General features: G+C 40.8%; 1 protein-coding gene across 1 annotated transcript; it reads left to right on the top strand.

The window, feature by feature from the left end:
- Positions 1-1,584: 1,584 nt before the first annotated feature.
- LOC129543846 (myosin-2) lies at positions 1,585-26,983 on the top strand. The gene is made up of 40 exons (XM_055407202.2): positions 1,585-1,669; positions 1,814-1,856; positions 3,308-3,531; positions 3,621-3,764; positions 5,325-5,481; positions 6,232-6,259; positions 6,343-6,451; positions 6,539-6,631; positions 7,031-7,094; positions 7,212-7,310; positions 7,766-7,869; positions 8,820-8,958; positions 9,314-9,432; positions 9,521-9,670; positions 10,998-11,168; positions 11,293-11,602; positions 12,059-12,132; positions 12,961-13,048; positions 13,137-13,254; positions 13,879-14,002; positions 14,090-14,226; positions 15,643-15,898; positions 17,467-17,709; positions 17,821-17,997; positions 18,077-18,222; positions 18,306-18,396; positions 18,562-18,951; positions 20,365-20,491; positions 21,166-21,284; positions 21,415-21,611; positions 22,327-22,510; positions 22,593-22,758; positions 22,858-22,982; positions 23,150-23,458; positions 23,545-23,748; positions 24,286-24,411; positions 24,499-24,669; positions 24,750-24,854; positions 24,974-25,069; positions 26,697-26,983. Exons 3-40 carry the CDS (start codon positions 3,328-3,330, stop codon positions 26,847-26,849), a joined length of 5,817 nt encoding a protein of 1,938 aa, XP_055263177.1. The 5' UTR covers positions 1,585-1,669; positions 1,814-1,856; positions 3,308-3,327; the 3' UTR covers positions 26,850-26,983.
- Positions 26,984-27,276: the final 293 nt, after the last annotated feature.

The following is a 27,276-nucleotide window of genomic DNA, read 5'->3' as shown; positions in this document are numbered from 1 at the left end:
GATGGCATTTACCATTGCTGAGTGGAACCAAGAAGGGCATGTACTTAAGAGCCAGCTGAGAGTTTGATGCTGCCAGCTGTAGGCAGGAGACCCCTAGAGTTTCTGGAAGGGCTGCTGTTCCAGCAGGGCATACAGCCTGAGAGCTGCCAGCCAGCGCAGGGGTGCTGGAACGCCAAGGGATTGTTCTGGTGGAGACAGTGCCAAATGGTAGCTCCAAATTCTGGACTTTGACTCTCTCAGGCACTTCTCCATATTTGTGGCCAAGGTACCCTTTCAGTGATGACCATCCTGCTACAGGATGAGTCTTCTAACACGTGAAGATTAGGGCTTCATCACCTTTTGAAATACTTGACATGAAAAAGAGTTCAAGTGGATTCAAAATTTATTCTCATTATCCTTCAAATTTTAGCATTATATTTGTCAATCAAGGAAAAAGAGCTATACATTTTTACAATTTCAACAGTTGTTAAAAAATATACACATATATGTGTACACACACACACACATACATAGTTTTATGTTAGCATAGCCTTCATGGGCAAAGTTACTCTACAATCGTAATTATCAGGAATGCACCTACTCCATGCTCTCATTTACTATTTTTGATGAGGAAACATGTCACGGCTTCAAGTACAAAGTCAGATATAAACAAGTTTGATTCATGGCATCAAAATGAAATTTCTCCTTAAAAGATTTTTCAAAATTGTTTGGAAGTTTTAGACACATTCAATATTTAATATATTCCTTAATGCTGTGTATATTTATTCTATTTATATCACATAAAGAAGTATAAAGACATGTTTTCACCATGGCCTGTATATATTAATACATAACCAAATCACACCCACGTTTTTCTAGCACAGTACCCAAATGTTATTTTTTCCCCAGTGTGTTGACATGAAGAAACATGGGTGTACGCCTGAAAAGCCCTTTGAAATATTCAGTTTTTCTTTTTTTTTTTTGCAGGCAAGTCAAGTGAGTAGGTGGACAGGAAACAGTGTGCTATGTAAGGGTCAGCTTGGGCAAAAGCAAAACGGTGAGAGAATAAGGGTACACCCCAAACGACAAGAAGACTGGAAAAGAGGACTTTCTTTTTAAATCGTTGAGGGCATGGAGCTTAATTTTGCAGGGCTGGAAGGAAAGGATCAACAGGTGAAAATTAACCCTCGCAAAATCAAAATAAATATTTGTATTTTATTTCTACCATTTAATCTGTCAAATATAAAAAGTGATGCAACAAGCGTGAAAAGCATGCCCAGCAAGGCCAGGAGGAATTTAAGAGAGAAGCCAGGTATTCTGGCTGCCTGGCCACTGCCTTTATCCACCAGCCTGAACCTTCCTTTCAGATCATCTTCTCAAATTATCCATAAGAGATTTATCCACATACTCAATAAGAAAAATATTTCTAATTATATCCAACCATTCTTAACATGAATGAGAATTATGCGGGGACACAAGATTGCCAAGACTTTTTTGCCAAACAATTCCTTTTGACTTAAGAAAGAAGAGGCAGCTGCATTGTTTCCATAGCTATCCATATAAAAGAGCCCTTGGAATGAGGCTGACTCGTCCTGCTTTAAAAAGCTCCAAGGTAAGTGGGAACAAGGACCAGACTCTCAAGAGGGACACTAGCCGCACCACCCCGTGTCGGCTGCAGCTGCTGCCTGGGGTACTGCTCCTTCTGCACATTTTACATCCATGGCTTGAGTTGCCGTCTGTTAACAATAGCCAGTGATGTAGCCAATGGGGTTTTTAGTTTGCTTTGTTTTCCTTTTGGTTAATTAATCAAGTGCTTTTCCTTTTTCTTTTATAGAACCATCTCATTTCCAGGCTGCATCTTCTCACTTGCTAACAAGGTAAGATTTGGACTAACCAGTCCCTGGAGAAGGCAAGAGCCTCTGGGATGGATGTGTGTCACTTAGCAACCTTTGAGAAAGTGCTTGTCTCAGTAAATACCTAACAACTGTATTTCAGGAAAGATGCAGGAGAGGGAGAAGGGGACGAAGGACTTGCCTTTTAGAACAATGCACATAGTCTTAGGACTCTGGCACTGGTGGGATGACATTTTAGCAAGGAAAAGGTTGTGCAAAGAATATTGTTTCCGTAGGGGAAAAAACCATCTGCACTTAGATTCCCTGCTTAAAATTCTCAAATTTGTAAAAATGTGTCCTGCTTTTAGAATTCATTTAGCAAACATGATATCTAACAAGTAAGAAAAGAAGAACCTAGGAAAGCGGGCTGCTTTTACTTCTGTGAAGAGTTTTAAAAAGTTCCCTTACCCAGTGCTAAGTGTTACATGAAACCAGAACACTGAAATTTTTGTTACATAAATAATGAAGGTATTAGTCTGCCCACTACTACACACTGCATTTCTAAAGAGAGAGACTGGTGGGTAGATGATGAAAGTGAGTTTCAAGTAACTCGATCACGTAATGACTGAAGTAGCATCATCTGCCAAGCCTTTCATTCTACTGATGTCGCCGGTCATCCGCAGACAACACTGAATGGAGCAGCCTGAGCCTGTGTCCTTCGGAAGGAAATGTGGAACAGGAAAGTGAGCCTTCAGTGCGGAAGAATGAGGATAATGTTTGCTGTGGCTTTTATCCTCAATTAGTTTAACTGGGTTAAGCTGATGAACTGGATGTAATATGCAAAGAAATTATGCTAGAAATTATTCTACTAAGCACCTAACTCAAAAAAAAAAAAGATAAAATTATAATCTGACCTCCTGTCAAATCCACTGAACATGAGTACTTCCGGCTGAACACCTAAAGGAGGAAATAAAGTTCTCATATTATATGGCAAGAAATGGAATTCTCTTACATTACAATAAATGACATTTTCTATCTTAGTCATAGCCTGAACTCGTTCAAATCGCTTTCTGATTCAAATTTTAACTTTTTTCTCAAACTGTCTTCACTCTGTCTCATGGGCTGTGGATTACAAAAGGCAATATTGTGATCCCTAAAGATGGAGATGCTGAGACACAGAGGATCAAGGGCAACCCAAGGTCACAAACTCCTTAGCAGCTTGTGAGGCTACCCCTCGGCTCTCTTATTAGAACATCAGTCTTAAAGGATGAAAGAAGGTAGCCCCGAGTCCACTGCTGGGTACACAGTGACCCCAGAAGCCTTTGAGTCCTTGTGATTTCTTGTGATTATGTTTGCTCCAATAACTACAGCGTGGCGTACAGTGCATCTGCCTGGTGAAATTTCTAACTGGGCCCATGAAATATCATCAAGGTAGAGATTTATGCGTATAGATGACAATTCAGAATCTCTAGTAAGAAATGCTTCATCACCTTTAGGACCTCTGAGTTCAGCAGCCATGAGTTCAGACCAGGAAATGGCCGTCTTTGGGGAGGCTGCTCCTTACCTCCGAAAGTCTGAAAAGGAGCGCATTGAAGCCCAGAATAAGCCTTTTGATGCCAAGACATCTGTCTTTGTGGCCGAGCCCAAGGAATCTTTTGTCAAAGGGACTGTCCAGAGCAGAGAAGGTGGGAAAGTGACGGTGAAGACCGAAGGAGGAGCGGTGAGTAGTCCCAGGAGCTGACCACGTGCTACTGATTATTTTGTTTGGCCACTTGGTTGACATAAACAGTTATCCTTCCTGTTTACCAGACTCTGACAGTGAAAGAGGATCAAGTCTTCCCCATGAATCCTCCCAAATTCGACAAGATCGAGGACATGGCCATGATGACCCACCTGCATGAGCCCGCTGTGCTGTACAACCTCAAAGAGCGTTATGCAGCCTGGATGATCTACGTGAGTGCTCCCCAAACCCCAGAGTGGTTTTGATCACTGGACCCTGTCAGCTCACTGTACTACAAATGGGTCACAGATAGTGAGTCCCTGCACTTTCACTAGCAGTGTAACTAATTGAGAGGTCCACGATTGCTGCCGTAAGGCCCAGCCCAACAGCTGGCACAGAATCCTTTGTCTTCCCATCCAAAGCCAGGCAAAGCCACTGTCCACATGCACTGGGCTTGCCACAGATCCCCTCAACAAACATGGAAGCAGCTACTGTTTACATCTCAACCACATGCCTGCATCTCCCCTCATCCCCATTCCTGCTGCAGAATCATCCAGAGGAAAAATATAAACTTATGTTTCAACACTTAAAAAGTAATGTTTTTAAAGACCAATTTTCAATCCTCCAAAATAACAGCAATTTGTATCTCTGTGTTCTGGCCCCCTCTGTGTGGAGCACTTCCTTGATGGAATCTTGCCAACTTCCCCAGGCAGAGTTCAACGTTGTGTCCTGTTCTGCCCTGCGATAATGCTAACGATGGTTTTTCGGCATTAATTATTTACATGGCCATCTCCTACACAGACTGGGAGTTCCTCAAGGAACAGTATCATTTGTTCAAAGAAAAATAACGTTTATATTTCATTCTTAGGGCCTTGCAGTGACTTTTCACATAACACAGACTCGGTAATACTAATCGAATTTACTACGTTAGGTTGACATTTCTATACAGTTTTGTGGTTGCTGCTTTGGCCCCATCACACAGCATACAGGACCAGGGATTGAACTCATGCCCCCTGCATTGGGAGTTCAAAGACCTAACCATGGGACCATCAGGGAATTCTCATCATTTCTGAATAGTGTAGCCACTGCTGCTATTCAGCTGGACAACACCTACACAAGTGTACCTGTGGTTAGTGTCAGAATCCATTCTGTTTGGTTGGCAGTTATCCTAGACCAGATGTCAAACATACTGGAAATCCAGCTGTTGTAATCATAATGTATTCCCATCATTCTGTGTTCTGTTTCTTCACAATTTAGTATTAGTTTACAAATATTTCCCAAGTATTGCTGCATACCTTCATGTTTGCCTTTTTAAATGTCTGGATCATACTATCTTAAGAAGATTTTCCATAGTTCACCTAACTATTTCATACTGTTGAGTACTTAGATACCAAATTCATGGTACCTAAGTACCATAAATTCATTTTCATAGATCATAAATTCATTTTCATGAATTTGGACTATCTGAAAAGAAATATACTCCTATTTTCTAAACTACAGTAAAAATGTATTAAACATTATTTAAAAAGAAAACCCATAATTTTGGAGCTCCTACTATGTGAAAAATCACTGTGACAAATCCCAAGAGGAATAAGAATCTAAACTGTATTCCTCACCCTCAAGATTTTGCTATCTTGTTGAACCTTTCAACTAGTTTCCATGCTGATGCCTTAGAGATGTGTAGACCACTTACTTAGAGTGTTCTTTTTATGTTAAAATTCATTTAATAACTGAGCTGCGCAAATAACCGGAAAGGTGTTTGGTTAGTTATTCTTTCTTATTTGCTTGCATAGACCTACTCGGGCCTCTTCTGTGTCACCGTCAACCCCTACAAGTGGCTGCCGGTGTACAACCCCGAGGTGGTGACAGCCTACAGGGGCAAGAAGCGCCAGGAGGCCCCACCTCACATCTTCTCCATCTCCGACAACGCCTATCAGTTCATGCTGACTGGTGAGTTGGGTGTTTTCCACGTGCGTCTTTTTAGGAGATGAGACTCTAGGAGAGAGAGACTAACCATAGGAGAACGAGACTCATCTCAACACACTCTTCAAAGTGGTCCCCTAAATGCCATTGCCCTTTGCCCAGAACCAACCAAAACATACTCCAGATTATAAGGTGTGTATGGAATTAGAGCAGTCATACTATGAATCTTCTTCCTGGAATGCTGTCTCAGCTAGACCATTCTGAGGCACAATGGCACCTTGGGGAAAGGACTGAGATTTCCTCTTCAGAGAGAGCAGAACATCAAAATGAGCCTTTAGTTTTCCCTGAAAATATGACTAAGGCCATGATTACTTCCAAAGCTACCACCTTTACTATACTGACTCCTGCTCCCACACTAAAAATATCTCTATGCCTTTTTTTCCCATTACTTCTTGTACTTACAATAAACCTGCTACTAACTTGTCATCTAAACACACCTGAAAACCCAAGTCCACTTGGTGTGCATTTAGTGTGGAGTATAAAAAGAGAAAGTCTGCTGCTTCTTTGCAGTATGCTGTTTCAGCGGTGGTCTGTAAGCTGATGTGATGGGGGAGCCTCAGGGAGCAGGAGAGAGGGGAGCTGGTAAAGGTGCTGGGCCTGGGGACCACCAAGCCCTCAGGATTGCTGACAAATACTAGCTTCATACCATTTTATTAATTTACCATTTACAAATATATTAGAAAACAATATTGACTGCCTATAATTTCTCTTTTATAGACCGAGAGAATCAGTCAATCTTGATCACGTAAGTAGATTTGATGCTTTGTTTTCACGACTGCCATAGCTGTTGGCTTTGGGACCTCTACTGACTTGGTTTTTATTTGACAGCGGAGAATCCGGGGCAGGAAAGACTGTGAACACGAAGCGTGTCATCCAGTACTTTGCAACAATTGCAGTCACTGGGGAGAAGAAGAAGGAGGAACCTGGCAAAATGCAGGTGGGTCTGATGGTCATGTCAGAATCATGACAGAAAGGGCACTCAAGAAGCCCCACATGTGAGCACTGCTCTTGTGTTTCTCTGCAGGGGACTCTGGAGGATCAGATCATCAGTGCCAATCCCCTGCTTGAGGCCTTTGGCAATGCCAAGACCGTGAGGAATGACAACTCCTCTCGCTTTGTAAGTCTCTTGGACATTACCATGGACACTACTCACTGGTCAAGATTTATGGGATGTTTGTGAATACATTCTCTGAGTCTTTTTCATTCCCATTATACCAGGGTTCTTTCCTTTTCCTCTAAGCCTGTAATAACATGGATCCAAGCCTTGTCTAAAAAGAAATGTGACCCTATATCTGAGTTCTTATCTTTCATTACCTACAATTATTCACAGACTTTTAAGTTAAAATTATGTTATCTACAAAATAGGAGATACACCTTTTTTTAACCTGATACCAATAGTGTCTGAATTGATATACTATTAAAACATTAGCACTTAGTGCTAATGTTAGTGTTTCAAGTTTCTCAAAGATTTGATATGATTCAGGAACAAAGTAGTAATATTAACTTTTCTTTCAAGGGTAAATTCATTAGAATCCACTTTGGCACTACAGGAAAACTGGCCTCTGCTGATATTGAAACATGTAAGTGCCTGGATAGTCTTTACCATCATTTCTATTTCTTATGACCTATAACACTGAACAGAAATAAAACCTGCATTTCATATGAATTTTTCTTGTTTGTTATTAATTTCTTTTCAGATCTGTTAGAGAAGTCTAGAGTTACTTTCCAGCTTAAGGCTGAAAGGAGCTATCATATTTTTTACCAGATCACATCAAACAGGAAACCGGAACTAATTGGTAAGAAATGTCTTCATTTCTTTACAAAATTTATCTCACCTACACCTATCGATGCCTGGTCAACTTGGTAGTCCATGATGGAATTTTGTTAACTGTATATACATTATCGTTATTTTGAAAATCGCTTTATAAGTTTGATAAAAATGTATGTGTGTTCTTCATAAAAATTCAAAAGGAAAACTGAAAACACCTCCAAATCTTATCACTATGAAATATCCACTATGAACACTTGGATGAATATAATTCTAGTCATTTTCTGTATATATATCTTTAAATATATACATACATACAATAACTAGAATCAGAGTTACATGCTCTTCCATCATCTACCTTTTGTACTAAGCAATAATATATCATGGCTTTTTCCGTTCTAGTGCCTTAGAATTTGTCTCGTAATCTCTCATTTTAATGAAGAGGATATTTCTGCTTACTTTTGCTTTCTTCCATTTACTTAGAGATGCTTCTGATTACCACCAACCCATATGACTACCCATTCATCAGTCAAGGGGAGATCAGTGTGGCCAGTATTGATGATCAGGAAGAACTGATAGCCACAGATGTAAGTAAAACACAAGAAAATTAGAATGATTATTTTGGATGGAGTGATGGTCCCTCTAGATAAACATTCAGTTTCTAGTAGAAATCGCAAAAGAAACTTCAAAAATAGGCATGACCTGAAGTCAACTGAAAAGACTGGCGTGTGCTCCTGCAACATCTCACTTTCCCTTACTAGTCTTAATGATCTATCCTTTCTGAATTTCCCTAAACCATTTTTTAAAATCTCTGTGTGTGCTCAGTTCCTCAGTTGTTCCAACACTTTTACGACCCCACAGACTGTAGCCTGCCAGGTTCCTCTCTCCATGGGATTATCCTGGCAAGAATACTAGAGCAGGTTGCCATTTCCTCCTCCAGGGGATCTTCCCAACCCAGCCATAAAACCTATGGGTCCTGCATTGGCAGGTGGATTCTCTATTGCTGAGCCACCTGGGAAGCTAGTAACAGTTAATAAGTGCTCTTTTATTGGATGATTTCCCCCCTCTTCAGTGCCCTGCTATGATTGCTTATTTTTCCTTTTCTTGTCTATCAGTCATTTTGAAACTGGCAATTTGATTCAAGTTGAACAATTTTCCTTTGAATCCAGAAAATAAATTAAATGCAGAGTCATTATTCTCTCATTCTATATTTCCACTTACTCAAAGAATTTAGAAACAATCATTTGGATGACTTTATGTTATCTTACAAGAATCTATTCCACCTCTCAAAACAAGTTAAATAACTATCCGTGTTCTCTATTTTAAATTTACCCTTGGCATCTTCAGAAGGTATGCACCTGTGATTCCCATGCTCTGTGCTGGCCTCTGACTGACCAGCTCCCTAGATACCGAATCTAAGGAGTTCCTTGCTCAGCATCAGTACTGGTGACCAAAAAATCAGGAATCCCAATGTGAAGTATTGATAGTAAACATGTGGATCCTAACTTGACAGTTATTCTACTGGTTGTATTGGCAGAGTGCTATTGATATTTTGGGCTTTACTAATGAAGAGAAGGTCTCCATCTACAAGCTCACGGGGGCTGTGATGCATTATGGAAACCTGAAATTCAAGCAAAAGCAGCGTGAGGAGCAAGCAGAGCCAGATGGCACTGAAGGTATCAACTCAGTCACCCACATGACTTCATGTCTGCTTGAAAATCACATTCTTAACTTGTTACCCTTGAGCTCTCCTGAGAAGACAAATTCATTTTCAAGAATTGCATTTGAAAGTATACCTAGATAAGATATATGTGGCATGGGTATTAGACACACCTTGCTACAATTTCTAAGTCCTTTAGGGTACACTACCCATAATCAAGGTCTTGAACTTAGTGGAGGTGGGGAGAAGGTAAGAATACTCAAAAGATATTCTCAAAACACTGCACAAAATGCCTGTAGCTTATTTTTTCTTTTTTTAAGGAAGTGGACTGCGTTGGGCAATAACATCATTCTGTCCTTTCTCCCTTTCAGTGGCTGACAAGGCTGCCTATCTCCAGAGTCTGAACTCTGCTGACCTACTCAAAGCCCTTTGCTACCCCAGGGTCAAAGTTGGCAATGAATATGTCACCAAAGGCCAGACTGTAGAGCAGGTAGGTACATAATTCAAATTCTCCACCAGGGATGCAGGCATTTTACAGTCCTCTACTAACCTCGAGAAATACTCCTTTCTCTTTCAAGGTAACCAATGCAGTGGGCGCTCTGGCCAAAGCTGTCTATGAGAAGATGTTCCTGTGGATGGTCACCCGCATCAACCAGCAGCTGGACACCAAGCAGCCCAGACAGTACTTCATTGGGGTCTTGGACATCGCTGGCTTTGAGATCTTTGATGTGAGTTGGTAATCAGTTCATAAGGGGTTTTTACAATAAAGCAATGGAATATCAGTAAGAAGAAATTTGTGAATAATACAACCTTTTATTACCACTGTCAAAAAGTTATGCTAAAATTTAAAAGAGAATGACTGAGCAGCTACTAATTATTTATTGTAGTGGCAATTCTACTACTATGAGAAATAATCCACTTAATGAGGATGCTTTAACTCACTACATGATCTAAAGGGAGTCAGGAATTAGGTTGGTGTAATGAGAGGTTGAACTGAATGAGAGGTCTAAAAATCCCACAATGCAAAGTGAATTTAATATAAAAACATCAAAATAAACCTGTGCAATGTATAATATGCTCTCAATATATGGTAGAGAAACCACTCAGAAACATATAGGTAGATGATAAGAGCTGAGAGAGGGTCAGTAATTTAGAGACAGCATTAATAAATTCAATGCAAGGAACTCTTAATTCTCAATGTGATATGGGATAAAAATTCATGTTTGATTATAAAATACATTTTTTCTTCCTTATAATTTTAAAGAAGCTTATCTTCTTCTAATTATAGACACAAAACTTAGGCATGGCAGAAATCATTGAAAATCAAAGAAAAGAATTCCACACTGATTCCACTATATGTGAAAGTCACTCAGTCGTGTCCGACTCTTTGCGACCTCATGGACTATAGTCCATGTTATTCTCCAGTCCAGAATAGTGGAGTGGGTAGCCTTTCCCTTCTCAAGGGGCTCTTCCCAACCCAGAGATCGAACCCAGGACTCCCACATTGTAGGTGGATTCTTTACCAGCTGAGCTACGAGGGATTCCACTATATATATCTACTTAATGTCAACATTTTGGCTTTTCTTTTCCAAAAAAATATGAGTGTGTTAATATAGTGTACATGATATTAGATACTTGATTTTTTTCATCTCACATTAAAAAATAAAGGTGGTGATTATTGCTCCCTCGCAATGTTGACTATGATTGCTTCCACACAACAGAGAGAACCTTCCAGTCAGCTTCTAATAGGTTGCAAATTAGCTGCTAAGTGAGTCAATACAAAATGCAAGAGATAAAGGAAATAAGTACAGAATGATTAAGCAGGAACTCAGAAAAACACCTGAGTCAATTTAAGCAAGTACAAGAAAAAAGAATTACTAATGATTTAAGATTTTGGATAAAATGACAGCAGAGAAACAGTAGATTTCATAGGTCCCCAAGGATTTTGATATCTATAATCTAAAGGCTATTTGATATACATTTTTAAATTAAAAAGTCCTATATTTTAAAATGCCCAATATGCTGAGAGAAAAGTAAACCCATCTGTTTATTTAGTTCAACAGCCTGGAGCAGCTGTGCATCAACTTCACCAATGAGAAACTGCAACAGTTTTTCAACCACCACATGTTCGTGCTGGAGCAGGAGGAGTACAAAAGAGAAGGCATAGAGTGGACGTTCATCGACTTCGGGATGGACCTGGCCGCCTGCATCGAGCTCATCGAGAAGGTCTGTTTCAAGTTTCAGAAACTATGTTTTGTGATGACTAATTATTCATACATCTTGTTTAAGCCTATAGACAGAGAAAATTGCTTACATAGAGTTGTAACGTTGTGTTGTGGGCTGCTTCCAGCCTATGGGCATCTTCTCCATCCTTGAAGAGGAGTGCATGTTCCCCAAGGCCACCGACACCTCCTTCAAGAACAAGCTGTATGACCAGCACCTGGGCAAGTCTGCCAACTTCCAGAAGCCCAAGGTGGTCAAGGGCAAAGCTGAGGCCCACTTCTCCCTGATCCACTACGCGGGTGTCGTGGACTACAACATTACTGGCTGGCTGGAGAAGAACAAGGACCCTCTGAATGATACTGTGGTTGGGCTATACCAGAAGTCTTCAATGAAAACTCTAGCTTTCCTTTTCTCTGGGACTCCAACTGCTGAATCAGGTAATGCTCAAAAAAAATCCCAATGTTTTCTCCTGATATTACAAAATGTGGTGTTAGATTGAAGCTAGTGATATCCCAGCCCAGGCTGAAGTGTTATGGCCAAATCCATTGTGCCTCCAAGTTCTGAGGAAGCAGGCTGCATCATGACATTCACTCCGGCACTGATGAAGGCCCTGCTGCCAAGAGCCAGAAAGGAACTTTCAACATCTTAAGCAATGAAAAGGCTTGGCTTCTATCATTCTCTCCTGCTTCTTCCTCCATATCTGCTGCTTATTATCACTGAAAAATGGATATGAGCTTAATTGACATATAAAATTCATTCAGGCTCAAACAGAGAGGCCAACTGCATTGAAAAAAATGCTCCATCTGAACACAGAGATCAACAAATGGGCAACATATAGCCCTGTCAATTTAAAATTATATCTGAATGACATCTTTTCTGATTTTTTTCTCCAGAGGCGAGTGGTGGAACTAAGAAAGGTGGTAAGAAGAAGGGCTCTTCTTTCCAGACGGTGTCTGCACTTTTCAGGGTAAGGAGGAAATTGTTTTTGACACTCTCTTGTTACTTTGTGAATTTGTTTTTAAAAGCACAAGTCATTTAGGAAAGGACCGACCTTAGCTAATGATTTCTGTTAATTGAGTATTGGAGAGAAGAGCTTTAAATTACTTGGAAATTATTAGGTCATCTTTTATGCTAAGCCAAGTAGTAAAAAATATTTTATATGTTATAAAACATAACGCTGCTATTTATAATCTATTGTGGAAATAAACAATGGTACACACTCAAAAAGAGTAAGTCCTCGGTAACTCTAATGAAAATCTGACAGCTAGTCTTTAAGGAACCTAATATGGTATCCTTGCTCTTAATCTAGTCAGTTCTCAATGGTAACTGGTAGGTTCCCCTTACAGATAATCTTTATGCCCCAAAAGCTGACAGAGTTGAAAAGGGGAAGCTATATTTATGAGAAGTAGACCAAATGCAGTGCAGGCATGTTTCCTTACTGGAGAACCACAGAGTTTAGCAGAAGAAAGGATGACCGTCTAAGATGGGAAGCCAATGGCTTTGTGAAGGCTTGTGGGTGGCCAGGGGCCAGGGCTGAGAGGACGATAGTGCTTGGATACTGAAAAGATTCAGCTGTCAAGACTGCTTTATATGTGTCACTCCTGCCAACTCGAGTGGAACAAGAGGTACTAAGGAGGAAATTGCCCCTCAGGAGAAGCTTACCAACGTGCTACCTGAAGTGAAAATGGTCCACAAGGGTCCATTCAACTCAGTCATGGACACTGATTTTATAGACATTGCCAAGCTTTCATAAGCATGTCTGAAACTCAGATAACAGGGTTTCCTGATTTTATAGGAAAATCTGAACAAACTGATGACCAACCTCAGGAGTACCCATCCTCACTTTGTGCGGTGCATCATCCCCAATGAAACGAAGACCCCTGGTAAGATGGTCCAGAGCTGAAGAACAAAGCATGACTGCCATACCTCCCTTTAACAAACGTCTGCAATGACATGAACATGTATTTGTAGGGGCCATGGAGCACGAGCTGGTCCTGCACCAGCTGAGGTGTAATGGCGTGCTGGAGGGCATCCGTATCTGCAGGAAGGGCTTCCCCAGCAGAATCCTGTATGCGGACTTCAAACAGAGGTCAGCCTCTCCTAATTATGGGGTATCCTGGAGTTCAGTATACATATACTTAGTGCAAGCAAAGCAATTTAGTACAAAACATGCCTCTATTTGTTATTTTTAATTTGCCACAAAAAGTGTAAAAAATTATAAGCCTCAAAGCACCTTTAAAATAAAGATCCACCACATGGTGGGCACTCTGTGGGCTTTTCACTGGATTTACCATGCTCCCAACTTAGCTCACAGATGTCTATTGTAACTTCAATAATTAGGAAACATCAATTCTGAGTGCTTAATATATTTGGGTTATTTCATTTAATCCTTCCAAACCCACAGTAGAGATTAAGTACAACCAATAGCAAATGCATTTATTGGTCATCTACACATTAATGTGAACCAGAATATAGAATCCTTTCCTGAGAACAGGGTCTGATGAGGCAGAATGGAAAGTTGCAACTGCGCAGAAAGGTAAAATGGAATAAAAAGAGACAGCAGATACTAGATTGGCCATCTATGTATACAATGTCCTTCTTGTGAAGAAAATAACTGTTTTAAAGCTCTGACTTTAAAATCAATCATTTAGTGTTAGCTACTTCTAGTCTCATCAATAAACCAAGCTTTAGAAAACTATATTTACTTTATCAGATACAAGGTATTAAATGCAAGTGCGATCCCTGAAGGACAATACATCGACAGCAAGAAGGCTTCTGAGAAGCTCCTTGCGTCCATTGACATTGACCACACCCAGTATAAATTTGGTCACACCAAGGTAATGGTCTCTAAGGCCCACCTGACACTTGCCTGTGACTTTGAAGCTTATTTAAGGTTTATAATCTGCAACTCTGTCCATGCACAGGTCTTTTTCAAAGCTGGTCTTCTGGGGCTCCTAGAGGAGATGCGAGATGAAAAGCTGGCCCAGCTGATTACCCGAACCCAGGCCAGGTGCAGAGGGTTCTTGGCGAGAGTGGAGTACCAGAAGATGGTGGAGAGGAGGTACACAAACATATCGCTTATTTAGTCACACTTTCCTTCTTCAGAAACACATCTGAGGTGGCTTACAATTAAGACTCAGATATCACGAGTCCACCAGAGTAAGAGGATGAATGAGTCAGATGCTGAACTGCAGATACACATATACCAAAGTACTTAAGGTAGCAATCACCACGGAATAAACTGAATGCCCGGGTAAAAAAGAAAAAGTAAAAAAATTAAAAAGAGAGAGAAGCATAATAAAAGAGAGAGAGAAAGATGTGTAAGTCTCATCTAACAAGAAAACATACCATTGAGCAAGCAGAGGCAAAATGTTGCCCCAGCATTTGGTTCTAATGTGAATTTACTAGGTATATAATTAAATAAGATATTGAACTGCAGAGCACATGTTTATTTTCAACAGCAGTTTTACATAAAGTGCAGAAACAACTTCTTTGTTTCATCATTTATATTATTGAATTATTATGATTTAAAGTATCAAGGGCAAAATAGGTGAAAGAACTTTTTCAATAAGTTAATAAAATCTCACCAAGGTATCTCACTTTCTAGTGATCTAATCTGATGCAGTGACAGAGCTCGAAGGCTACAGGTCAGGTGTCTCAAACTGTAGGACACAAGTGAATAGGATCCACAGGAAGAAATGTATTTTACACTGATACCTGTATATGCATGCATACCTGTGTGTGTAAATACATAATTTACGTGAAACAGATTTTCCATCACCTGTAGTTCTGCTAATATTTTCTACTATATTCTATTTCATTAAAAATAAGTTTGGTCATAACCCCCCCTATACATATCTATAGATACTTGGGCAATTGCCTATATATGAAGGTAATTTAAAAAATAATTTATATTAAAACAAATGTGATGATATTAAAGAATAGAATGCAAAAATCATACCACATTAAAATATAAAACCAGGGATTTTTCAAAGAAACTGAGTTTTTACTGAGTCTCTTTACGCTGTCCCTCCCACCTGGCAGGGGTCTGGTCCCCCTTCACTGCTCTCAGGGGTGTTGACATAGGAAAGTCTGCAAAGCACTGAAGCAGAGCAGTACTTCTCAAAGGGTGCTCCTTGGACCTGTACCATCAGCATCTCTTACAAACTTGTTAAAAATGCACAATTTTGGCCCCATCTCATATCTGCAGAATCTGAATCTCTTGGAAAATAGCTCAGGAATCAGTATTTTAACAAGGCCTTAGCTGATTCTTATGCACACCAAAGTTTGAGAAGCACCAGTGTAGAGAAATAATGACTAAGTCCTTGACCACCATCCCCAAATACAATTTCTTTCATTTGTGTTTTTGAAAGTGGTGAGGAACATGGTGGAGGACAGAACCTCCAACTCCCATTGCCGAGATTTCATCTCATTCCACCATCCACACAGCATCTAATTTGCACTGGTTAAATTTCAGGGAGTCCATCTTCTGCATCCAGTACAACATCCGAGCCTTCATGAACGTCAAGCACTGGCCCTGGATGAAACTGTTCTTCAAGATCAAGCCCCTGCTGAAGAGTGCGGAGACGGAGAAGGAGATGGCCACCATGAAGGAAGAGTTCCAGAAAACTAAAGATGAACTTGCCAAGTCAGAGGCAAAAAGGAAGGAACTGGAAGAAAAGATGGTGTCATTATTGAAAGAAAAAAATGACCTGCAGCTCCAAGTTCAGGCTGTAAGTAGTGGTACCATCCTATGTACTGCTGCTAATCAGGATGCAAACGTACAACTCTAGTCACTAGTAGCAGTGAGCTGGGTAGTCAGCATGAGAGACATGCACTGGCGGGAGAAGGTTAAAGTGCTCTGATGGTGTTAATAAAGTCCATATTCCTTCATCACCCAGTAAATGCCCCAAACCAGCACCAAGGCAATGAGCTAGAACTGACCACTGTCTTCTCTTCTGTACAGTTTTGTCAAACTACAGCGTTAATGACTTCTTTTCCCTTTGAAGACAGTCTTTGAAAGGGATTTTACCATGAAACTAGCCCAAATACAAAAGGGGAGAGCAGCATGGAGAAAGTGATTTCTTTTCTCTGAAACTTCCTTGAACTTCTAGATGTTTATGGACCTTAAATCACAGTGTGTATAGCTGACAAAGGACAGTATTCTACATCAGTTTTAACTGAATTATTGTTTGTTATTGATCTCTAAAACTGAGTCTTGCTCTTTCCAATCCATCTCCATAGTCAGTGCCACATCATATAACGTTCGGGTTGCTGCATCAGCGACTCACTTGCTCTACCTGCCCCCAATTCTCTCCCTCCATCCAGCCTGCTCATTGCTATGCCTGAACCAATCATTTTACAACTGCTTTCATCAACTCTGAAATGTAATTTATGAGACTGTCTTTCATTTGAAGTGAACTGAATTGGTTTGGTATAATTTACTCATCACAAAATCATATATTTTTTCCTGCTGATTAAGATTGGTGTCTTCTGTCAAGTTGGGGTGGTGTAATAACTCCTTCCTCTAGATTACAGAAGGAAAAGAACTGTTTTTCTGTCTCCATTCCCTTCAAAGCTATCCTGAATTCTCTTCTCTTGTCCCTAGAGAATCACTTAGACACTGCCCTACATTACCATGCTCACTACCTATCTATGTGCAGCACATTTTATTCTTTTATGTACCCAAAGACTGATATGGAGGCTCACTGATGAATGTGTCCATCAATTTCTCTCTCGTTTCCATCCACCCCCAACCCTCTTAAGTAGAAACACAGGTTGCTAGGAATTTGATTAATTAATGCCTCAATTAGAATTTAAAGCATCATAACCAGGATTCATCCTCCAAGACTACAAAAGGAAATAATTTGCTAGCAGTGGCTACATCTGGAAACTTCTCCTGCTGGAATGCTTTCCCTTCTCCTGATCCTTCCCCCAATAAGTTCATTTCTACAAAACCAAGTCCTACCCGTCTCTCAAAGCCCAACTCAAATGCCACTTCATTCATTAAATCATATCTGAAACAACTTCTCTGATCTTTTACGTCACTAATTGCTTTCTGAATTAACGGTAGCTTGTTGGGGTTAAGCTTTCTAACCTACTGTAGAATATATTCTTCTAAATGAACAGGACAATACCTGATACATTTTGTTTTTCCCAAAATGTGGAGCATCTGTCAATCACACATGGCAGGTGATTCATAAAAGTTTAATCCAAAGAATTAATGGGGGAGATTTATACCATTATCATTGTATAATACTTCATTCTTACTTCCCAATTTTGATTTTGCTTCCAACTCAAGGAAGCTGAAGGTTTGGCTGATGCAGAGGAAAGATGTGACCAGCTGATCAAAACCAAAATCCAACTGGAGGCTAAGATCAAGGAGGTGACTGAGAGAGCCGAGGATGAAGAAGAGATCAATGCTGAGCTGACGGCCAAGAAGAGGAAACTGGAGGATGAGTGTTCGGAACTGAAGAAAGACATAGATGACCTTGAGCTGACACTGGCCAAGGTTGAGAAGGAGAAACATGCCACAGAGAATAAGGTATGAAATATACAAGGAAAGTTTACATTTTTATTATTACTAGGCAATACAAGCAAAAACCTGAAGCCACCAAAATATAGCATGTAATGCAAAGTGTTTTTACTTCCTAAGGTGAAAAACCTCACAGAAGAGATGGCAGGTCTGGATGAAACCATTGCCAAGTTGACCAAGGAGAAAAAGGCCCTCCAGGAGGCCCATCAGCAGACCCTGGATGACCTGCAGGCAGAAGAGGACAAAGTCAACACTCTGACCAAAGCTAAAACCAAGCTAGAGCAGCAAGTGGATGACGTAAGTCTAGGATTGTCAAGGAAATTTTCTTTGAAAGGAAGCTAAGCAATTCTTTTGACTCAGCATTATTTGTATTTAGCTTGAGGGGTCCTTGGAGCAAGAAAAGAAACTTCGCATGGACTTAGAGAGAGCCAAGAGGAAACTTGAAGGTGATCTCAAGTTGGCCCAAGAGTCCATAATGGACATTGAAAATGAAAAACAACAACTTGATGAAAAGCTCAAAAAGTAAGTATGAAAGAATTGTTTATGGACTTGCTTCCAGTGTTGACTATGGACTCAACTGTTATCCTTTACTACTTTTCAAAAAGGAAAGAGTTTGAAATCAGCAATTTGCAAAGCAAGATTGAAGATGAACAAGCACTTGGCATTCAACTGCAGAAGAAGATCAAAGAGTTGCAAGTAAGTTCATATTTCTATCAGTCTGGCTCAAAGAGCCATCAGTTCAGTTCAGTTCAGTCGCTCAGTCATGTCCAACTCTTTGCGACCCCATGAATCACAGCACGCCAGAAAGAGCCATAGTCAGGAGCAAAAAGAAGCTAACATTGAACTTCTCCCTACCTCCAGGCCCGCATCGAGGAGCTGGAGGAGGAGATCGAGGCCGAGCGGGCCTCCCGCGCCAAAGCAGAGAAGCAGCGCTCAGACCTCTCCCGGGAACTGGAGGAGATCAGCGAGCGGCTGGAAGAAGCCGGCGGGGCCACTTCCGCCCAGATCGAGATGAACAAGAAGCGGGAGGCCGAGTTCCAGAAGATGCGCAGGGACCTGGAGGAGGCCACCCTGCAGCACGAGGCCACGGCGGCCGCTCTTCGCAAGAAGCATGCGGACAGTGTGGCCGAGCTGGGGGAGCAGATCGACAACCTGCAGAGGGTCAAGCAGAAGCTGGAGAAGGAGAAGAGCGAGATGAAGATGGAGATCGATGACCTTGCTAGCAATGTGGAAACGATCTCTAAAGCCAAGGTACTGCAGAGTCTGAGAAACTGTTATTAACACCAATGACCCATTATGTCCATGTCACAGTCTGCATAGGGCCTTTACACGTAGGTCATTTGTTCTTTGCAGTAATCCAGGAGGTAAACAAGAAAGGTACCAGCACTTATATTATATCCACTCAATCATAAGAAGAAACTAAAATTCAGAGAAGCTGAGCATATTAGCCCCACCACACTATTAACACATGACAATATCTGAAGTGAACCAGGCTGTCCGTGTTCTCTAGCACTCCAACTGGGGAACACAGGTCTCCAAAATTCTCAACTGTCCAACATGCAATTTCACTGTACATAAGTAGGCAGTGAAGTATTTATAAATGCTTTTTGAAAATATACCACTACATTTTTCACAAAATCTTTAGTACATGATCTTTAATTTTTTATCACAGACCTCAGAGATATTGCAGGTTTGGTTCCAGACCACCTCAATGAAGCAAATATCAAAATAAAGCAAGTCTCTTAAATTCCCTGGTTTCCCAATGCATATAAAAATGATGTTTACACTATACTGTGGTCTATTAAGTGTGCAACAGCATTATGCCTAAAAAAAATGCATCCCTTCATTTAAAAATGCTTTCGTGCTAAAAAAAAAAAAAAATGCTAACCATCATCTGAACTATCAATGAGTCACAGTACCAACATCCAAGATCACAGATCACTGAAACAAATATAATAATGAAGAAAAGCTTGAATGTTGTGAGAATTACCAAAATGTGACACAGAGACATGAAGCAGGCAAATGCTATTGGAAAAATAGTGCTGATAGACTTACTGGATACAGGGCTGCCCAAACCCTGCTGCTGCTGCTACTGCTACTGCTGCTAAGTCACTTCAGTCGTGTCTGACTCCGTGTGACCCCGTAGACAGAAGCCTACTAGGCTTCCCCGTCCCTGGGATTCTCCAGGCAAGAACACTGGAGTGGGTTGCCATTTCCTTCTCCAATGTGTGAAAGTGAAAAGTGAAAGTGAAGTTGCCCAGTCGCATCTGACCCTTAGCGACCCCACGGACTGCAGCCTACCAGGCTCCTCCATCCATGGGATTTTCTAGGCAAGAGTACTGGAGTGGCTTGCCATTGCCTTCTCCGGCCCAAACCCTAAATTTGTTTTAAAAAAAAGTGATATCTGTGAAGAGCGATAATACAAGGAATGCCTGGAATAATGAACGAAGCTTCACAATTAGCTTTTTAAAACTCCCAATGTGTGTCTTCACCTTAGGATAGCAATCATATTATAAAAGATAAAGAAAAAATTCCTATGTATTACATACAAGAGAATTTATTTTATATGTCAAAATAAATATTTTCTATTTTAGAAGAAATGGTAGCTGTAAGGAAATGTTATTAAAATGTCTGCACTTGCTTCTTCCACTTTTCCTCTCACAGGGAAACCTAGAGAAGATGTGCCGAACTCTGGAGGACCAAGTGAGCGAGCTGAAATCCAAGGAGGAGGAGCAGCAGCGGCTGATCAATGACCTGACAACCCAGAGGGGACGCTTGCAGACTGAATCTGGTAACTCTCTCCTCCTCCATGAGGCCTAAAAGTGGAGATGATGTGGTCTAAAACAACTGATATGTGAGAACCTAATAAAAGCAACTGAGAACATGTGATTCACCGGACAGCTCAGACTCTCCCCCACGTGCAAGGTTACTTAGGGACGACGCTGAGGTGAAGACTTCCATATGACTGGGTCAAGCTCTGCTCCACAAAGGCCTTGAGGATTTGGCCGCATGGAGGGGATGCTTGGGGTCAAGGATCTTTCCATCATGGGTCCAGGGCTTCTGTTTTAGGTCATGCTTCTTTTTAGCTAAACCAGAATGAACCAAATTCCTGCATAAGGCAATGGATAACCCAGTCTCTCAAAAGTTTTATGAAACAGGGCCAATGTGGAGTTAAAAAGTTTAACTCCCTTCTTTGACAGTTATTAACAGGTTTTGCACAATAATGTAACCCTGAAAGAATCAGTTATGGAGAGGACAAAGAGAAGTTAAGCTGTATTTATTTATTCAGGTTATTTTCACCATAAAAATCAGAAATTTGACAAGTATGATGATGTCAATAGAGAATTCAACCACCTGAGCACTCAACTGAAAAGGGGGTGTTGAGATTTTCAACTTATTTCTCATATGGGCTTGCAAAACCTTTTCTTCACTTTAACAAGTGGTGCCATATCATTTGCCTATCAGGTGAATTTTCACGACAGCTAGATGAGAAAGAAGCTCTGGTGTCTCAGTTATCAAGGGGCAAACAAGCATTTACTCAACAAATTGAGGAATTAAAGAGGCAACTTGAAGAGGAGATAAAGGTAACTAGATAAGACTCATTTCCCTCTAACCTGACCCTAATTGGAATCCATTATACCAACTTTTAAAGGGTTTTGAAATGTAAGAATTAAACACAAAGTATTCAGTAAAATGAACTTTGGCTCTTCACAGGCCAAGAATGCCCTGGCTCATGCCCTGCAGTCCTCCCGCCACGACTGTGACCTGCTGCGGGAACAGTACGAGGAGGAGCAGGAATCCAAGGCTGAGCTGCAGAGGGCTCTGTCCAAGGCCAACAGCGAGGTGGCCCAGTGGAGGACCAAGTATGAGACGGACGCCATCCAGCGCACGGAGGAGCTGGAGGAGGCCAAGTATGTGCTCAGACATGAGAGAATGTGCAGAGAATGTTGAACATTGAATCACAGAAACAGAACCTTTGAAGATTCAGTTAATTGGCTCATAAACCTTCATTAATTAGCTCCTATCTGCCAGGCATTATCAGCCCCTGAGAACAGGACATGAATAAAGCAAACACCATCACTGACCTCTGAGCCTAAAATCTAGTTAAAAAAGAATAACAAGCACTCACACAGATAATCAGCCTTATTGCTGGCTGTCAAGCATACCAAGCTCATTGATGCTTCAGGAATTTGTTAGCCCCTCTTGTGTCTGGAACAATCTCTCCCCGCCAGATCTCCCTCTGGCTCTCTCTGACTTCTTTTAGATCTTGACTCAAACATTACCTCCTCGGAAAGAACTTCCCTGAATATCTAAGAATAGCTGCCCACCCGTTACTCCATTTTATCTTCCTTCACTGCACTTTACATCTGCAATAGGTTGTTATGCATTTTCTGACTTGCTTATTATTTATCTCTCTCCCTTGTTAGGAAGCTTCACGAGGCAGGGACCTTTTCTGTCCTGTTTGCTGCTGTGTACTCAGCATCTGGTTCATAAAAGGAGCTCATCAATATTTTTTTAAATGGATGGAGATTTTTAATATGAAGTTCCCCACACTTTTCAGCATGGTAACAGTTCATAATTCTCAGTTTTGTTTCCTTCTCTCTACAACCATGTGTAATCTTCAAGGAAGAAACTGGCCCAGCGTCTGCAGGCTGCTGAAGAACACGTGGAAGCTGTGAACGCCAAATGCGCCTCCCTTGAGAAGACCAAGCAGAGGCTCCAGAATGAGGTTGAGGACCTCATGCTTGATGTGGAGAGGACAAATGCTGCCTGCGCAGCCCTGGACAAAAAGCAAAGGAACTTCGACAAGGTAACTTCTGCAGCAGCCTCTGGCCTCCACCGCTGTCCTCTATCCTTTCCAGCCAGGTAACCTCTTTTGGTGTGTGTTTCAGATCCTGGCAGAATGGAAACAGAAGTATGAGGAAACCCACGCCGAGCTCGAGGCAGCTCAGAAGGAGGCCCGCTCTCTGGGCACCGAGCTGTTCAAGATGAAGAATGCCTACGAGGAGTCCTTGGATCAGCTAGAAACTTTGAAACGAGAGAACAAAAACTTGCAGCGTGAGTCCCTTTCACTTTGAATATTTTTCATGCCTTGGAGGAACCTTTCTCTTGTGTTTTCTGTCTGATCAAGTCTCTTCCCGTCTTTTACCCAAACAGAGGAGATCTCTGACCTCACAGAGCAGATTGCAGAAGGAGGGAAACGTATGCATGAACTGGAGAAAATAAAGAAGCAAGTGGAACAAGAGAAGTCTGAAATTCAGGCTGCTTTAGAGGAGGCAGAGGTATGAGTCAAAAATGTACATTGTAAACAAATTCAGAAAAGAATTAGGACTAGCCACATACACTGAACAGAAGAATAAATGGCACAAAATTAGCGGAAGGACAGGTGTGCAGAAAAGCTGCCAAATGTGTCCATTCCCTGCTAATGTCATCCCTTGCTGTTGTTAAGGCATCTCTTGAACATGAAGAGGGAAAGATCCTGCGTATCCAGCTGGAGCTGAACCAGGTCAAGTCTGAAATTGACAGGAAAATTGCTGAAAAGGATGAGGAAATTGACCAGCTGAAGAGGAACCACATTAGAGTCGTGGAGTCCATGCAGACCATGCTGGATGCTGAGATCAGGAGCAGGAATGATGCCATCAGGCTCAAGAAAAAGATGGAAGGAGACCTCAATGAAATGGAGATCCAGTTGAACCACGCCAACCGCATGGCTGCTGAGGCCCTGAAGAACTACAGGAACACCCAAGCCATCCTCAAGGTAAATGGGTTCAGGAGATGGTCCCAGTGCAGGTGGGTGACTGCAGCCCTGAGAACAAGGTGTCCCAATGATCGTTCATTCCACAGGATACCCAGATCCACCTGGATGATGCTCTGCGGGGCCAGGAGGACCTGAAGGAACAGCTGGCCATGGTGGAGCGCAGGGCCAACCTGCTGCAGGCTGAGATCGAGGAGCTGAGGGCCACCCTGGAGCAGACGGAGAGGAGCAGGAAGATGGCAGAGCAGGAGCTCCTGGATGCCAGTGAGCGTGTCCAGCTCCTGCACACCCAGGTGAGATTCAGCACAAAGAGTTCACCTTCAGTAAATGCCTATGTCCCAAAAAAGATAAACTTGAATTTTTTATATAACAGTCAGGTTTTATACTTCTACCAAATTTTCACTGTGTTATTGAGAAATCTTTCGCTATTTCATCTTGCATGTATTATTAGTGATTAATTTCTTAACGTATTCTAAGACTTGCCATATTCTTTTGTGTTAGTATCTTTACTGACCCTGGCTATCAATATTGACATTTTTATTGTGGAAAAAGAAATACTTGAACATGTTATAGTTTTATCCTTGTGAGTGCTTTCACTGGTAAATGACAATTATAAAATTATAGAACTATTTGGTCTAACTATAAGAAATGTACTTGAAGATGCTAAATATTCTGTAACATTTCTATTTTAATTAATTGTACTACATAACAGAATAATATTCAAGGGCATTTGACTTCCAAATTTTTATCTGAAAGTTTTTTCCAACAGTGGCTACCACTAAGTACTTTGGTAACATGATTAAAAGAGCATCTAACTTACTTTCAAACAGAACACCAGCCTGATAAACACCAAGAAGAAGCTAGAGACAGACATCACGCAAATCCAGGGAGAGATGGAGGACATTCTCCAAGAAGCTCGCAACGCAGAAGAGAAAGCCAAGAAGGCCATCACTGATGTGAGCAGAGGGCCATGCCGGGTGGTCAAGCTAGAATCTTGATGGACTGTCAGCTCTCTCAACTAGTTTTATTTTACTGCTAATTAGGCGGCCATGATGGCTGAGGAGCTGAAGAAGGAGCAGGACACTAGCGCCCACCTGGAGCGGATGAAGAAGAACATGGAGCAGACGGTGAAGGACCTGCAGCACCGCCTGGACGAGGCTGAGCAGCTGGCCCTGAAGGGCGGGAAGAAGCAGATCCAGAAGCTGGAGGCCAGGGTGGGTCTCCCAGTATCTATTTCCATTTATTCCCCAATGCCTTAGTGGGTCAAAGTTCTTAAGCGCCTACTCCTTTGCAGGTGCGTGAGCTGGAAGGAGAGGTAGAGAGTGAGCAGAAGCGCAACGTGGAAGCCGTCAAGGGCCTGCGCAAACACGAGAGGAGAGTGAAGGAGCTCACCTACCAGGTGCAGCCACAGTTTCTATCAGCTAAGCACTCCTTGCACATATGGGAAATGCTCCCATGTAATGAAAGAACAGCCATGTGCTTTTGAACTAAGAGCCTGTGGTTTTTATTATCTTTCAGACGGAAGAAGATCGGAAAAATATTCTCAGACTTCAGGACTTGGTAGATAAACTTCAGGCGAAAGTGAAATCTTATAAGAGACAAGCTGAGGAGGCTGTAAGTATTTTTAAGACAAAGGGAAGAAAGTCCTCTGTTAAGAAAAACTCATAAATAATTAGATTTACTATTTACTTGTAGTAAATAAGCTGTCTGCATTATAGAAGACTGAGTACTTCTTAAAAATATTTGTACTTTTTTTAAAGTTAACTTTCTATCCACAAGGAAACCTCAAAAAATCTCAAATCAGAAATGATACAGGCTATATTCTCTTGCCCTAGTGTGGTAAAGTTGTAAAGTGATGAGAAAATATAAACAAAAATTTCCAAGCATTTAAATATAAAAAACTGACTTTCCTAAAAATTTTTTGGATTAACTTGAAATAAAAACACAATTACTGAATAATTTTTAACTGTAAATAAAATTTCAAGGAAGATGAGACTTTTATAAACCTAGAATGTAGTCTGAGCTGTCCTTGAAGGACAATTCATTTCTTTATATGCTTTCATTATGAATCAAAAATAAAAATAAATGAAGAAACTGACAGTCCAATAAAGAAGTTAAAAATAATAGTAAAATAATGAAGAGGTACTGTTAAAGGTAATATAGAAATGAATGAATTAGTATATCCTATTTTCAACAGCTAATCTAAGTAATATCTTGGGAATTAATAAAAAATAAATATACTTATATAATCAAAGAAAAAGTGAGTGAAAGTAAAAACTCACAACATTACAAATGAGAAAGGGGACAAACCATATCAGGAAGAAGATTATTTTTTAAATGTAAATATGTATCTATCAAGGTGGTTGAAATCTTAAATAAGAGAATATAAACTATTAAATTGGCTGAATACATTATTTCAGAATTATTTCTGAAAATGAACTCATTCCAGATAGGTCTTTCAAAATTTGAAGGAACAGATAATCCCTGAGCTATGTAAGCCACTTCAGAGCATGGGAAAAGATGAAAAGCTTTCCAAATCATTTTAAGACACTCACATAACCCTCATACCAAAACCTGTCCAAAAGAGAACAGCAGTGGGGAAAGACACTAAAGGCAGTTTTATTCATGAGTATAGTTGTAGTGAAGATAAATTACTAAGTCACTGAAACCCGTACTTTATTAAGGAAATTGTCCATCAGTGATTAAATAGATTTAATTCCTACAAAGTAAGGATTACTTAATATTAAGGAGTCTGTCAACAGAATCATTACATACGAAGTAGGAGGGAAAAAGTGATTGTTTTGAAATGTGCAAAATAATATATGATAAAATCCAACATTTATTTCTACTTAAAGAAGCTATTAAGAAATGCATCCTTAGTGATGAAGTATATCTGACTCAAGCGAACAGTCATCATCTTCCAGCAAGCATTAACAAGCATGATTTTATCTTTGCCTCCTTTCCTGCTCTTATATTATTTCTTGCTTTACTTGTGGCACATATTTGTTACCCTGTTTTGGTTGCAAAAGTAGAGCTGCAATTCTTTATGAAACATAAAGCCCCAGATAAATCTTAAAGTTAATTTCAATGATAAGCAAAGTCCAGGAGGTGGTAGGATAATAATGTCTCCTGTTGAGTATTCTAACTTCTTCGTAGATGCCAAGTCCTTTCTTTCCTTAGGCCTACAGAGTCTACAAAGATGCTCAGTACGTGTTCCTTACAATTCCATTTTTATTCTCAGGAGGAACAATCCAATACAAATCTATCTAAATTCCGCAAGCTCCAGCACGAGCTGGAGGAAGCCGAGGAAAGGGCTGACATTGCTGAGTCCCAGGTCAACAAGCTGCGGGTGAAGAGCCGGGAGGTTCACACAAAAATCATCAGTGAAGAGTGATCATGTCCTGATGCTGTGGAATGACTGGAGAGAGACACAAAATGTGAAGTCTTTGGTCATTTCTCTCTGTAATTATCATCTATCATACCCTACTGCAAAGGAAATAAAGAGCATAGGGCACTGTATAAGCAATACCCTTAGACTGGTCTTTTCCTTTCTTTCTCTCCTGCAGCAAAGTCAAAACTTAAATAATCATAGGCTATAAACAACCCATTTGATCTGCCACTAAGAAGTAATTATGCACTTGCTTTTATTTTAGGTCTATAGTCATACTTTGGGGCTTCCCTGGTGGCTCAGCAATAAAGAATCTGCCTGCAATGCAGGAGATGCGGGTTCAATCCCTGAGTTGGGAAGATCCCCTGGAGGAGGAAATGGCAACCCACTCCAGTATTCATGCCTGGAGAATCCCATGGACAGAGGAGCCTGG

The sequence above is a fragment of the Moschus berezovskii genome, chromosome 20 (assembly GCF_049115385.1).
Source record: "Moschus berezovskii isolate FMDL1 chromosome 20, NW_MosBer_1.0, whole genome shotgun sequence".
Lineage (NCBI taxonomy): Eukaryota > Metazoa > Chordata > Mammalia > Artiodactyla > Moschidae > Moschus > Moschus berezovskii.
Note: the sequence above shows the minus strand (reverse complement) of the source record. Positions and strands in the feature narration are given on the sequence as shown.

Coding starts and splice junctions, on each gene's coding strand:
- LOC129543846 (XM_055407202.2), top strand. CDS start 3,328: ATGAGTTCAGACCAGGAAATGGCCGTCTTTGGGGAGGCTGCTCCTTAC. Junction 5,482..6,231: donor CTATCAGTTCATGCTGACTG/GTGAGTTGGGTG, acceptor TCTCTTTTATAG/ACCGAGAGAATCAGTCAATC. Junction 17,998..18,076: donor TAGAGCAGCAAGTGGATGAC/GTAAGTCTAGGA, acceptor ATTTGTATTTAG/CTTGAGGGGTCCTTGGAGCA.